The 14,745-nt window shown below is 42.3% G+C and overlaps 1 protein-coding gene across 1 annotated transcript; it reads right to left on the bottom strand.

Annotated features, from left to right (window-relative positions):
* Positions 1–363: 363 nt before the first annotated feature.
* Positions 364–12,028, bottom strand: marc1 (mitochondrial amidoxime reducing component 1). Its single transcript, XM_080750757.1, has 7 exons — positions 11,707–12,028; positions 7,213–7,383; positions 5,533–5,695; positions 3,890–4,033; positions 2,833–2,894; positions 2,211–2,282; positions 364–1,303 (listed from the first exon to the last, which is right to left on the bottom strand). The coding sequence occupies exons 1-7, from the start codon at positions 11,967–11,969 to the stop codon at positions 1,177–1,179; spliced, it is 1,002 nt and encodes a 333-aa protein (XP_080606883.1). The 5' UTR covers positions 11,970–12,028; the 3' UTR covers positions 364–1,176.
* Between the last annotated feature and the right edge of the window lie 2,717 nt (positions 12,029–14,745).

Here is a 14,745-nt window from a genome sequence, read left to right as displayed (position 1 = left end):
CACTTGAACTGTCAATGCTTAGTCTGCTCTTTTCCCCCTCTACACCCAATTTGAAAATAGCCGATCTACAAGCTCACAACGCCTCGCAGCGCAAGGCATTGTGAGCTTGTAGATCTGCTATTTTTGGCTAATGTTCTCAGAATATGGATGCTAGAGTTCAAGTGGTTAATATAAAAAGGAGAAAAAAAGGTTTCTTATCACACAAAGATTTGGAGGACCCCCTTAACTAACTCTGAGGACCCCCTAGGGGTCCCAGACCCCTTGGCGGACCCTTGCAGTAGAAGATAAGATCCAGGTTCATGTAATGTTATACGTGTTTTAGAAAATGTTTTTTAATAAGAAAATCAATAGCAAAAAACAATACATAAATGTATTTTTTATTAGTGTTCTATAACGGCTATCCTAAATCCAAACACTATATCTCAACAGACCAACAATAGTAACAATAAGCATTCTCCATCATAACATTGAGAGCACATTGAATTAATAAAATATCTCTGGGTAACTTCACTGTACAAGGACTGACCCGCAGAAAGACACTGGAGCAAACAGATCTTCTTTTATATTATTAATACATTTTGAAGCTATGGCGTATTCATCGGAGTCCAAAACACATTGAATTAATTTATGACATGTCAGAAAATAGATTGAGTGCATTCATTTGTAATGTCTGTGAATGAAGTAGCCTGATTTCAATCAATCTGATCCTTTTTTTTACCATAACATTTTTTATTCATGTACAATTGTCTTATTTAGCTCATGTTTTTACCCTTCAGGCTGGGAACACATCTTTGTGTTGTTGTTACTATGTACATTATATAGAAACACAATTGTTTTGTAAAGTTTTTATAACTTTTTTTCTGCAAACTTAGGTCAGACTTTTTTAGAATCGGCCTTAGGTCAAAATGGTCAGAAAAGTCTTTTTCTGTTTTTGTTTTGTTGTGGTGTTCTGAAAGTGATCCTCTATATAAAAATTTGTGTTAATAATAATAAGATACCTCTTTATTTTTTGATCTGTGAAATGTTATGCTAAGACTGTTGATCCAGTCTTCAAGTAATTTACTTGCCACACTGATATGTGAATATGTTGCTGTGTGGTTATTTCATACGTCTCTCTCTCTTTCCATACCTCTCCCTCTCTCTTTCTCTCTCTCGCTCTCTCTCTCTCTCTTTCTATCAACGGCTGATCTTGTACACGATGTCTCCGACCTGGAGGACTCCAGTCTTTTTGACAGTATACAGCTGTCCAAATAAGGGTGCCGCTTTGTAAATGTGCTTCTCTGATGGCTTGCACTGGCGATAGCTGGAAAACAAGGCACCCAAAATGAGAACACATGAAGTCATTTACTGCCCCAACCCGAGAATCCCCCCCCCCCCCCCAAAAAAAAAACTTGGTCTAGGCCGCTGCACCCGAGAAACCCGATAATTTAATTTGATTTAATTTATAAAAAAGAATCCAAAATCGAGTCACTGATCCACGGCCCAGTAGTGCCCGGTTTGTTATTGTATTCCGGGCTGGCCGGTAAAGAAATCTTTTGGCCAGAAGAAGCCGTTTCTCTGTACTCCGTTTCTTTCTGTTTGCTTACAACAGAGACCGGCAGATCAGATTCACATGCGTTATTTTGTTGTTCGCGAACGGCGTGCACATGCGTAGTGCACAATCCGTGCACCGTAGTGGACTAGTATGGACACATACGTGACCACGTTAAAAGGTAAGAAAATCGTGGCGTCCAACCTGGAAAGTCGATTTTTAATCATGGCAGTAAATGAGTTGTTAACACATCATTTCTAAGCCACAGTGTTTGTGTTACGGCATGTAGAAGAGGCTGCCGTTTTGAGAAAAAAATGAAAAAAGGAAGAGAATCCGGAGAAAACAGCATTTTTGTGCAGCCGCTAAACAGGAAGTCAACGAGACACACAGCACGTCCGGGTGACGTAATTGCGCGCTGCATGTTGGGAAATGGAGTTTGTTTCATCACCGCGGTAGCCAAGTGCAGTAGCTACAGTACAGTATAGTTTACTGTACAGCGCGTCAAACGCGTCGTGGGCCTCCAGCGACATCAAAGAAATTGACTTGTAGACACCACGTGGGCATCCGATGTGTTAAGGTGTGATTTCAAAAGTAAAAACTAAAGGGTTATTGGACATGGATGACAACATAAAAAGTGCTTCCAGACTATGTGGCATCGATTTGGTTAGATTTTTATTACCTTTTCAGTGTATTCAGAGGCTCCTTTCTATTGATTATACCCGTTTCTGGGTCAACCGTGGTGAAGATGCACCTGGAAACGATAAATACAGATAAGCTTGCAATTCATTACACTACTATTATGTCACTACTTTCAGGGCATTTTTCAAACATAGAATGAAGCTTTACAATAGGGTTCCCCAATAGGCGGCCCGCGGGCCATTTGCGGCCCGCGGGGGGCTACTGTCTGTCCCACACCAACCCCAGGCAGTAATAATGGTGGTATAAGAGCAGCAACAACACTAGTATATCGTCGTTGTCGGGTGGAAATCTCGTATCTCCAAATTTGTTTAAATAATTTTTTAAAATGATAAAAAAACGGTTTTGGACATACAAGATTTTCACCCGACAACGATGGATACTGTCGCTGGAGTAGCGGGATCGCCACCGTCGCCCCTGCAATGTTGTGGCCCTCGGCTTGGTACCCTAGACACAATTCGGCCCTTGGGGAAAACTAATTGGGGAACCCTGCTTTACAATATTGACAATGATGTAAAAATCTAAATGCATGGTGTCTCTCTACATGAAATTGTGAACTGTGAAGATGTGCACGTTACAGTTGAAATCAGTGTCAACCACGTTACCTTCCACATGACATCACGCGCTGCATTCGCACATCTCCAATCTGAAGCGCCTCCCATGAATCCTAAAAAATTATATATATTTTGGGGGTCTAATTCCAAAACTGATGTGCAAAAGTCACTAAAAGTGTTTAACATTTATCAGAGTGAGATAATAACGATGATGCTTGACTAGACCTGTCACAATTATTACATAATAATTGTCTAATCGCAATAATTTGACATAATCGCAAATATTTTGTCATAATCGTCATCAAATCAAATCAAATCACGTTTATTTACAGAGCACATTTAAAAACAACTTTCATCGTACCAAAGTGCTATGCAGACATTTCATCATTCAAGTAATACAGTAAAGAAAACATCTCAAGGTATAACAGTAAAAGCAATAACAACAATTACAATGTAGTAAACTAAAACAATGCGATAAAAACAGATAAAATGTGTCAGGGGGATTCAAAAGCTTGTGAGTAAAACAGGGTTTTGAGCCTGGATTTAAAAGAGTCGATGGAGGGGGCAGATCTACTATGGAATGGAATGCTGTTCCAAAGCTTCGGAGCAGCGACGGAAAAGGCGCGGTCACCTCTACGAGTCAGGTTCGATGTTGGGACATCTAGTAGACCTAGGTCAGTTGACCTTAGGTGCCATCTGGTGGTGGGGGGGGTAGTTTATAAGGTCAGTGATATAAGCAGGGGCAAGTCCATTTAGGGCTTTGTATACAAACAGGAGAGTCTTAAATTTGATTCTAAATTGGACTGGTAGCCAGTGCAGGGAGGCTAGGACGGGGGTGATGTGGTCTCTTTTCTTGGTGCCGGTCAAGAGCCTGGCTGCTGAATTTTGAATGAGTTGGAGACGAGATAGGGCTGACTGACTGATTCCAGTGTAGAGTGAGTTACGGTAGTCTAACCGGGATATTATGAGGGCGTGTATGACAATTTCGAGGTTATGGCTGGAGAGAAATGACTTAATTTTTGATATGGAGCGGAGGTGAAAGAAACTGGATTTAACTACTGTCATAATCGTTTCCATGTTGAAAAGTGTTGAAAAGATCCCACCTCACCTCATCAAAGGCTTCACAGTCACTTATGACGATATTGGGACGGAAGCGTTCCACCGTGACGTTGTTGTCCAGCCGGCTGCTCAGATCCCTCACTGAGGCCTCCGACAGCAGCATCACCGGGCCAACGTCGGGGTAAGCCACCTGCTACAGGGTGTTACAGCAGCAACAATGGCACACATGAAATAGGTTTAAGAGGTTATGTCGCGTCAGTTGTATTAGATGAATCTAATCCCTATTAATTGGTTGAATTTAACCCATATAACGCCTACGTATAAGCTGTTATACCAACAGGACTTTTTTCAATTTTTTTAAATGAAAAACTACACGTTTTTCTGGAAACTTTTAAGGATTTAGGTGTTTTTATTTATTATTATTATTTTTTAAGTGCAACCCATTTTCACCCAGTGCGAATTGCCTATGTAATCCTGGGCTCTGCTCTCCCTCTGCTGCGCCTGGGGAGACAACAGACTGACCTCATGCTTCCTTCAATGCATGAGTAGTCCAAGTTGTTTCTTTTCACCTGACAGGGGGGGATTTCCCCGGGATGGACGTAGCGCGTGGAAGGAACACGTTATTCCAACCAGTTCCTTTCCCCTCCATCAAGCGCCCCGGCTGGCCAGGGGGAGGCATTATTGAGACCAGGATTACTGCATGTTTTTGTGAGGGTATCAACCCTAGGAGACACGAGGAGAACATGCAAACTGCACATAGAAACGATTTAGGTGTTTTTAAAATTGGCCTCGCGTCTAAATGGGTTAAACGAGGCAATGTGTCAAAAAAGGATTGAATACGTTATCTGGGATGCCATGTCACAAGATGGGATGTGATAAGGAAGATGAAAGCAATCCAATAAACAGTAAAACAGTGATCTCCCAATAGAAAGGTACAACCTGTAGCCGTATAATTAATCATTGAGGCAATGGTAAAAATCAAAGCAACAGCAGATTAATCTTTTACCATTTGCACACCAACATTATAGGCTATCAATAACACCGAGAGCAAGGTTCAAGACCATTGGAAACAGGGACGTGCTGGCCATTGGGAAAAGCGGAACAACTCCCGAACGGCCGGTTCATTCCCGGCCGGTCCAGGCCGGCCATTAGGAAAAAAATAAAAATAAAATGTCGGCCTTCGTTCCATTTTGGGGGCTGGGCGGCCAACAAAGTAAAGCGTCACTGTCGGGCAGAAACCTCGTATCTCCAAGTTTCAAATTTGTACTTTTTTTTTCGCAAAGCAAAGCCCTGCTTCATCATACAAGGCTGTCGCAGTGAAAACAGCAGATCTACAAGAACACAACGCCTCGCGGTGCGAGGCGTTGTGTGCTTGTAGATCGGCTGTTTTCACTAGTTTAAATCATTTTAAAAATGGTTTTGGACATTGACGAAATTTGACGAAATATACATTTGACTTAGTCAAATAATGTAATTGGCCCACTGACTTGTCACTTGTCATGATCTGAAATGGCAAATCTTTGAGTAGCAGCAGCGCTATAGAGAGAGATCTCTCTCTATAGCGCGCAATGAGGGCCTCTACAACTCGTTTTCCCGGGCTGAATCAGGGGCCCAGCATGTCCCTGAAAATGTCAAACGATAATGTTCATAACTTAAACCCCACAGTCCTCAGAAGTAACGGAACCATTTTACCTCATATTGAGAGAAAAGGGGCTCAAGTTCCACCGGCCTCCTGGGCTTCATGTGGGGCTCAAAGTGCACCAGGCGAAAGGTTTTATCAGACGCCAGGTAACGGCTGAGCCAGCTGGAGGCTTCGTCACCACAATCCCTGCCCTGAATGTCGGCGCTGAAAACTCTGGAACACAGGAGTTGGAAAACATAAGAGTTGGGAAAACAAAATGACAAGAAACTCAGCAGAGACGTACTGTAGGACAGGGGTTTTCAAAGTGGGTGACGGGGCACCCTGGGGTGCCGCGACGGCAGTCCAGGGGTGCCGCGAGATAATTTGATAATATTTGGAATTTATTTGGACACTTGAAAAAAAACATGTAGTATCATTTTAAACTTGAAATACAAAGTTATTTTCAGTCAGTTCTAACCAAAATGGCTATTATCTCAACGTTTTCCTCGCAACATAATCACTAAAATATCATCACTGTCAGGCAGAAACCTCGTATCTCCAATTGTTTCAAATGCGTACGTCTTTTGGTAAAGCAAAGCCCTGCTTCATCATACAAGACTGGCGCACAAAACTAGTGAAAACAGGCGATCTACAAGCACACAAGGCCTCGCGATGCGAGGCGTTGTGTCCTTAGTACATTTTATAGATGATAAATACAAAACTAACGGTTTTGGACATACAAGGTTTCCATCCGACAACGACGATATGCTATAAATATAAGGTGCTGGGAGTGAAAATTATAATGTAGGGGTGCCTCGGATTAAAAAAATATTTATGGGGTGCCCTGAGACAAAAAGGTTTGGGAACCCCTGCTGTAGGAGACAACAGATTTAACCCATTATTCCACAAATGTCTTCTAAATCCTTCTAGGGTTTTTGAAAAACGTACGTTTCTATGTTCAGTCAGTGGTTCTCAAACGTATTCATGTCGAGGACCCCTAGAATTATATGTATTTGACCGCGGACCCCCATCTCAAAATGTGTTGTTCCAGGCCCCCCAGAAGCAAAGATTTGAGTAAAAATGTTCGCTTTAAAAATACATAAATTCGAAGATTTGCACAAAAAATAAATAGCAGATCTACATGCTCGTAGCGCGGCACCGAGTGTCACGCTATGAGCTTGTACTGTATATATATATGAGCTGCAATACGTCCCCATGATGACGAAACATAAAGAACTTTATCAGCAAGGTAGATGACCAACAACTGATTGATCAACATGGTTTATTGAACCTCTATTACAGGGGTCATTTTCAGGCCAATGACCCCTTAGTCGAGAGAGAGAGAGATGAAGCAGGGACCCCCACAACTTTTTCATAGATTCCACATAGTTTCATCGTTTGACAGCACAATCATCAATGTATTTTGGATTCATGTCAATTTGTGTTTTCAGATACGTATTTAACCACTTGAACCATCAATACTTAATAAACGTGACATTCTTTTTCCCCTCTACACCTAATCTCTTTGCCGAAAATAGCCAGCCAAATAGCAGCGCGAGGCGTTGTGAGCTTCAGTAGATCTTCTATTTTTGGCTGAAAGTTCTCAGAATATGGACACTATAGGATTCAAGTGGTTCATATAAAAAAGGAGAAAAAGGTTTCTATCACACAAAGATTTGGAGGACCCCCTGTAGTAACCTAGGCCAGACCCCCTGTTGAAGACCCTAGCTCTATTAAAAAGCTACAGGAACCTGCAGTCGATGACGCGGTTTTCGGGCTGCTGGAGCGGCAACCTGAGCTCCTCCATGTCCGGTGCGTTCAGACAGACCTGCCGGCCCTCGCAGGTCAGAGACACCAGGACCAGACGGGGCTCCTGCCTGCCGGTCACCATGTGGCCATCCTCGGTGATCACAAGCCAGTGTCTGCAGCAAAACACAAGGATAGATGGAGGAAAGTGCTGAGATATGGGACTCTTATCTAGACCCTTACTGAGGGGCTGGTCACAGCCTTGAAGACTAATTTATACTTTGTCATAGGATGGTGTCGCATGCACTAAATAGCCGATCTACAAGCTTGTAGATCTGCAAAACTGTCAGGTGATTAGTAGTTTCTCAACTTTCCTACTGTCTGTCTCAGTGTAGTAAAATAATGCTAGAGGGAAATCCCAGTAACTTTGCATATTCACCATAAACTTTTCTTAGCATTATATTTAAAGCACTAATGCTGTTATTCTACATAAGACTAGTAAGACACCTGAGGGTGGAATGCGACCTCAGGGTGACATGCGGAGGTCGCGCCAATTCTTGACTATCTGGCCAACCACAGCGTTTCTCTGATGATTCTAGTTGTTATCATTCTGGGGGGAGTTTGTTCATGTTTTTGTGAGAGTATCAACCCTAGGAGACACGGGGAGAACATGCAAACTCCACACAGAAAGGCCCTATCGCCAACCCCACCTAGGGTGTGAGCGATAGGGCCTAAACATGGAGATGTGGAGAACACTATATATGGAGATAGTCCAGTCCATCATGTCATATGGGACTACCGTCATAGACAGTAGCCATTGTTAGGCCGGAGTCAATGGCTGTCTGTCTGTCTGTCTGACTGTCTGTACAGGAAGTGATGTCACATGACATACTTTGTATGCCCATATATGAGTCATTCTGTACCACATCTCCATGTCTGGGCCAAACAGGTTCGCTCCATTTCTCCATGTATAGGTCCAAATGACCAACGTCGAGCTTGACAAGGAGGATACCGCACATTGTACCTCATCCACCCTTTCTTCTCTCTCCTTTTGGTATCTTTATCCTCCTCCTCCTTTTTTTCTTTTTTATTCTTCTCTTTTTTTCACAGCCGCCCCCATATTTACTTTAGAAAATATATATTAAATTCTAAGAACGTTTCGAGTACCAGTTTGATACAAGAGCGAATAAGCGTTACACTTCTGGAATCCTGTGCGTCGACTTAAAGTCGGATCCAGGCCTAATAACTTTATCTAGCCACCTCCTTTTCTTTTCTGAGACACATTGTACCTCATCCACCCTTTCTTCTCTCTCCTTTTGGTATCTTTATCCTCCTCCTCCTTTTTTTGTCTTTCTTAGTCTTGTGTATCCTTCTCTTTTGGCTACTGTCTATGACGGTAGTCCCATATGACATGATAGACTGGACTATCTCCATATATAGTGTTATCCACATTTCGTGTAGCCGCCCCGTACAGGAAGTGATGTCACAACTCGCTGACATCACACTGACATCACAGAGGTTACGGAAGGAAGGAAGGAAGGACACTCAAGCGACACGGTTTTTCAGAGTATATGGAGTATTTATTGAATGGCATGACGTGAGTTTGATCACTGACAAGCTGCAATAGAGGTCCCGGGCGGTGACCTATACTGAGTGTGTAGCATGAAAGAGTGAGAGGCGTTCTGCTTAAAAAGACAGCCTAGATTGGACCATTAAGATTGAGGGCATAATGTGTTAGCTTGTGGGCAAATTAGATTGCGGGGTGAATTAGCATGGGAACCAGCCTGACCGCATGAACTATCTTGATGCTGCTCGTTCTGTTTACCATCCAAATTCCTATGCTTGATGATGACGCAGGCTAGGCAGAAAACTGTTGTTGTAGTCTCTGATGCTGCTACAGTACCTGACCTGTCATCAGATGTGGACTTAAGGGTGCTATATGCAGCCCGTCTGTCTCTGAGAAATAGAATATTGAAAACTGGCGTCTCAGCGTTTATATATACATGTAAGCATGTCGTACAGTGTAATAACAACTGCATAGGCATCGAATAACATCTGTGTGATCCTGTAGATACCAAAAAGCTCAGCAAGCTGAGAATTCTACAACAGGTTTCTGCTGTAGAATTCTGTTAGTTAATGGTCTTGAAAATCGATGAAGTGGTCCACAAAGATGACATTTCTATCTTTGTTTCTTTTCTAGTGTATGGGCCGTATCGCAAACCTGTTCAAAAGACATCTATTTTTTTTCTCAACTCATCACTAAAGAAATATAGACTATAGTGGATATAGACTATAATGGATTTACTAAGTGTGAAGGGGAGGCTCTCTCCATTCCGACATGTCGCCACTCCGAAATTGACTTCTTATTGTCGGAGTGGCGACACTCCCATAGGCCTAAGGTTTAGGGTTAGGGTTAGAGATAGGGTTAGTGTCGGAATGGAGACATGTCGGAAAGGAGACATGTCGGAGTGGAGAGATGCACTCAGTGTGAAGAGAACTTTAGAATAGGGAAACGATGTGGACTAGTGAATTTAGTTATGAGCAAGATCTCTTTGTTACTAGACTAACAGACCATCGATTAAGTAGGTTTGTTAGTATTAAGAGTGTTGATAGTGTTAAAGCTCTATTATGTAATCTATTCAGTAAACACAATCTTATTTTGTCCCGTCTATATGGTAGATAGAGTAGCCTATATTCAAACAAGTAACCGGTAAGGTGGGCAGGTATTTCTGAACACCGTTTTTTTCACCATAAATAACTGGTGCCCACTCTGTTCCCTGGGCCCAGTGGTGCCCAGAAAACCTGGTGACCTCGAGGGTGTTGGATTTGAGTGGTGCCCAGAGGGTTTTTGGTGCCCACTGGACATGTATTACTATTCCTATGCCTTACAGCATAAGGCTTTCTGAACTGGATTATTATTTATTTTGACTTATTTTTGTTGTTGTTATTTCCACAATATGAGTGGTACTATACTACTGTACATCACAATCAACTAAAAGAATAGAATACAGCTGGACAGAATTGCCCAGGTTTTGGTGCTCATTGGACATATATTCTAATCCTAATCCAATATACAGTATATATAATGTATACAATTGGGGTGGTTGTATTTTGTCTCCCTGGTCATTAGTTGCTGTGTGTTGGTTGGACAGCACACAGCCTTTGACATGAATACCAGAAAACTCGCCCTAAAACAAACTCTACCCAAACTCGTTTCCCAACGGGTCTGTGGCCTTAAACTAGATGCAGATTAGACTAAAATCAAATCTGTGCTTCTGGGGGTCCCTGGAACAAAAAGTTTTGAGATGGGGTCCACGGCCAAAAACACATTTTGGGGGTCCTTAACCACTGATAGGCACATTCTACAAATGTCTTCTAAAAATCATAACAATTTTCTGAAAAAAAAAAAAAAAAAAAAAAAAAAAAAACTTATGTTGCCATCAGTGTTTCTCAAACTTTGTCATGTGAAGGACCCCCAGAATGATATGTATTTGGCCCCCATCACAAAATAATTTGTTCCAGGGACCCCCAGAAGCAAATATTTGATTTTAGTCTATTCTGCATCTAGCTTAAGGCCACAGACCCGTTGGGAAACGAGTTTGGGTCGAGTTTGTTTTAGGGCGAGTTATCCGGTTACCTTTGACATGATGACTGCATGGGGCCCCAGTGGTGGAAAAAGTACTCAAACTTTTTACTTAAGTAAAAGTACCAATACTCAGAATAAGTAGAAATACTCTGTGTTACAAAGTAATAGTCCGGAGTTCAAAATGTACTCGAGTAAAAGTACAAATGTTTTGGTATCAAAATATACTTAAATTACCAAGAGTAAAAGTACTCATTATGCCGAATTTCAAGTTTTCAAATGTATAAAAATCCTTTGAAAATAGCAGATCTACAAACTCACAGTGCAACGCATTGTGAGCTTGTAGATCGTCTATTTTCAAATGTCCGAAATGTATACCTAAATAAGGTTGAAGTGGTTTAGTCACTAGTGTATGTTTTGTAATAGCAATGAAACTACTAGTAACTTACTAGTAACTTAACGTTTTCAAGTTTTCAATGTAAAGTACTGTACAACATCCGAGATGTTAATTGCCTAGTGGTCGTGGAGTAGAAGTAAAAGTTTGGACATTGAAAATACTCCAGTAAAGTAAAAATACCTCAAAAGTAGTAGTACTTGTAAACGTACTTAGTTACAGAGGCGTCAATTGGGTATGGCAAGCTATGGCAGCTGCCATACCTTGGCTACAGGGGGAAATAATAAAATGTACTGTAATCGTGCCTGTTGCTAAGGTATGGCAACATGACTGGTGTCTTGCACGCGCGCGAGGGCGCGCGTGCAAGACACCAGTCATGTTGCCATACCTTAGCTTTTTCTGAACTGACGCCGCTGCTTAGGCTACTTTACACCACTGGCGAGCCCACAACTATAACGGTTAACGGCGAATATATCTGGTCCAACCTTAGCGTTAAAAACGTCAGTACTAGGCTATACTTACCGATCTTGGAGTTCTCCATACTTTAATCCAAACTCCTGACATTCTGCCAGAGCCACGGACAGAGCTTTTCCAGACTTCAGAGGGTGAACCAGAAGCTGGGACACAACACCCACCGCTCTGAGCGTCTCTGCAGGCTTCACCACAAAGTACTTATATCCCAGACCCAGGCCCAGAGCAGCGACAACACCAGCACCCCCGACCAACAGAGCGACCTTCTTATTGTCCCCCGCAAATGCACTCGCCAGCAATCCCTTCAAGTCCATTTTGAAACATTAAAAAGTGTGTTGGCTGTGTTGTGTTGTTGTTGCGCGCGGACGTTGAACTTTATGAAAGGGAGGCTGGTCTAACCGCTTGTGACGTTTCACATGGGGGCCCGGGGGTTGTTCAAGAGGGTAACCGGTAAAGTCGCCGGAAAGAAACTCGCCGAGAATTTTTATTCTTGTATTTGTTTTACTGAGATTCTGAGAATAAGGTTGGAAATAACTTTAGGATTATGCAACTCTTTCTGAGGTTTAGATTATGAATAGGGTTAGGTTTTGGCACCGTTTTACTGAGGTTAAGGTTAGGAATAAGGTTGGGTTTTATTAACCGTATAGGTCCAGGATATAGCCTCTAGAGGTATAGGCTACGGATATTAAGGAAAAAGTTCACATTGTATCAAGAAACTGTAACTTTTCCTATCCAAAACTTTAAATACCTCAATCAATCAATCAATCAATCAATCAATCAATCAAAAGGCATAATACCATCATCAGCCCAGGCGAGTTTCTTTCCGGCGACTTTACTGCGTATTCGTTCAAGAGCATCAAGGCGGTAACCGGTAGACTCGCCGAAATGAAGATCGCCGGAAAACGTGGAAGAGTCGCCGAGGAAGGCTCACCAATTTCGGTGGAATTCTCGCCTGCCAGACTTGGAATTGTCGCCGACAGCTTTTACATGTCGCCGACAGTGTCGCCGATGTGTTTGGAATACTCGCCTAGGCCTATATTTATAATTCATATAGGCCTACAAACTACATGCTGAGAACAAATGCCCAAAATAGACAACAAAGGGAGTGAGTGAGTGAGTGAGTGAGTGAGTGAGTGAGTGAGTTTTGATTGATTGACTGAAGAATTTATTAGTGCTTCTCAAACTTTTTCATGTCGACGGCACCCAAAATGACACTGTTTAGCTCGCGGACCCCCATTTGAAAAGATATGCCAGGGACCCCCATTAGATATTCCCAACCATTTTAATTTCAAGGACCCCCAATGATTGATTGACATGCATTTGGCTACGGACCCCCATTTAATAGCATTTCAATCTCTGAGACTGAGACCCCCATAATTATAAAGTAAAATCATTGTTATTTTAACTCGGTCCATTTGGTTCTAAACTATCATTTAGCTGGGGACCCCCAGGAATTCCCCCAAGGACCCCTGGGGGTCCCCGAACCACACTTTGAGAACCATTGCACAAGGCAACATGACAACACAAGTAAAAGGTCTCTATTCAAACTGTTATTTGAGTAAAAGTAACAGCAATTTTAATTACCTTGATTTCAGTGGTTGGGGGCATGCATGCAAGTGGCTAAATATGTATTTTTAGGCATAATAAGCCGGCGATTTCTTTACAGTAACACCAATAGCCCCCATAAGTCATATCTGCCAATGAAAGATTGTGGTGCATCTTGGGAATGGGCTTGGCATGTCTAAAAAGACACAATTTAGCCACCTGCACTCATGCCCCCAACCACTGAAATCAAAGTAATTAAAATGGCTAAAACAATAGAAAGCAGTGAATGAAAACATTTTAACACTCATCTTTTCTTTTCTTTAATTGCAATCTAAAATATGAACCCTTGTTGTAAAAAACAAAGTTGTCCTTTAAAGACTTTATCGGGGATCCATTCTCAATAGACTGTCATGGGGCCTAAAATTCCAAAGCGGACACATGGTTGATAAGTATAACACATACTGTAGGCCTAAGCACTTACGCAGAGTCCAATAATTGTGCTCACTTTCGCCTGACTAACCAGTGACAGAGAGGCCTCTCTCTCAGTTTAATCTTTAATACCCCAAAATGTGTCCCAAAATAAACAAACAGTTGCTCTCAGAGAAGATAGGCCTGGCTGGGTGATGTAATGGCTCAGCTGACCTTCTGAGTGAAACTATTTTTGTCTTTGACATAGATACCCAGGTTTATGGCCAAAGTAGAAAACAGCAGATGCTGTCACGGTAGGGCGTCAATACAGGGATTTGTCGAATGGATGGATACTCCTTCTGTTGCTGTCCTGTGCACGCCTAATCAGGGGCGTCACAAGGGGGGGGGAAAGTGGGACTGAGTTACTAGGACCCAAGGTGGAGGGCTTTAATTATGTTACACTTCAGCTATTGAAAAAATAGCAGCTCTACAAGCTCACAACGCGGCACTGAGTGCCGCGCTGCGAGCTTGTAGATCTGCTATTTTTGAAAAAGTTGTGAAAATATGTACAAATCTTTGAATATACTATGTGTTTTTAAAGCGAACATTTGTAACTACAATTTTGCTTCTGGGGGGTCCCTGGAACTAAATATTTTGAGATGGCCAAATACGTGGCCAAATACATATCATTTTGGGGGTCCTTCACATGAAAAAGTTTGAGCACCACTGACATAGAAACATATCCGGTAGGTTTTTCAAAAAAGGATTTGAAATCAAATACCTTTTCACGACTTTTCAAAAATAGCAGATCTACAAGCTCACAACGTGGCACTCGGTGCCACGCTGTGAGCTTGTAGATCTGCTATTTTTCAATAGTTAAAGCACAAAATAATGGGTAAAAATGAGTTCCCAGTCTAAATGGGTTAAACCCCCTCCCCCTATGAAGAACATTCATGGGGGGCCCGTAGTGAATCCTTGTACTCGGGGCCCAGAATTTGGTGCGACGCCCCTGCACGCTTAATGGCTGAAGGCACATTCACAGGCATGACGCCAGCACTCGCTGGCTGTCTTCGTGTAGCAACGGCAAGCACGTTATTACGATAACAAGGTACAATCTTAATTGCTCTACATGCTCAA

This window comes from Nannobrachium achirus (genome assembly GCF_963921795.1).
Source record: "Nannobrachium achirus genome assembly, chromosome: 20".
NCBI classification, from domain to species: Eukaryota; Metazoa; Chordata; class Actinopteri; order Myctophiformes; family Myctophidae; genus Nannobrachium; species Nannobrachium achirus.
This window is presented reverse-complemented; position numbering and strand designations above follow the sequence as displayed.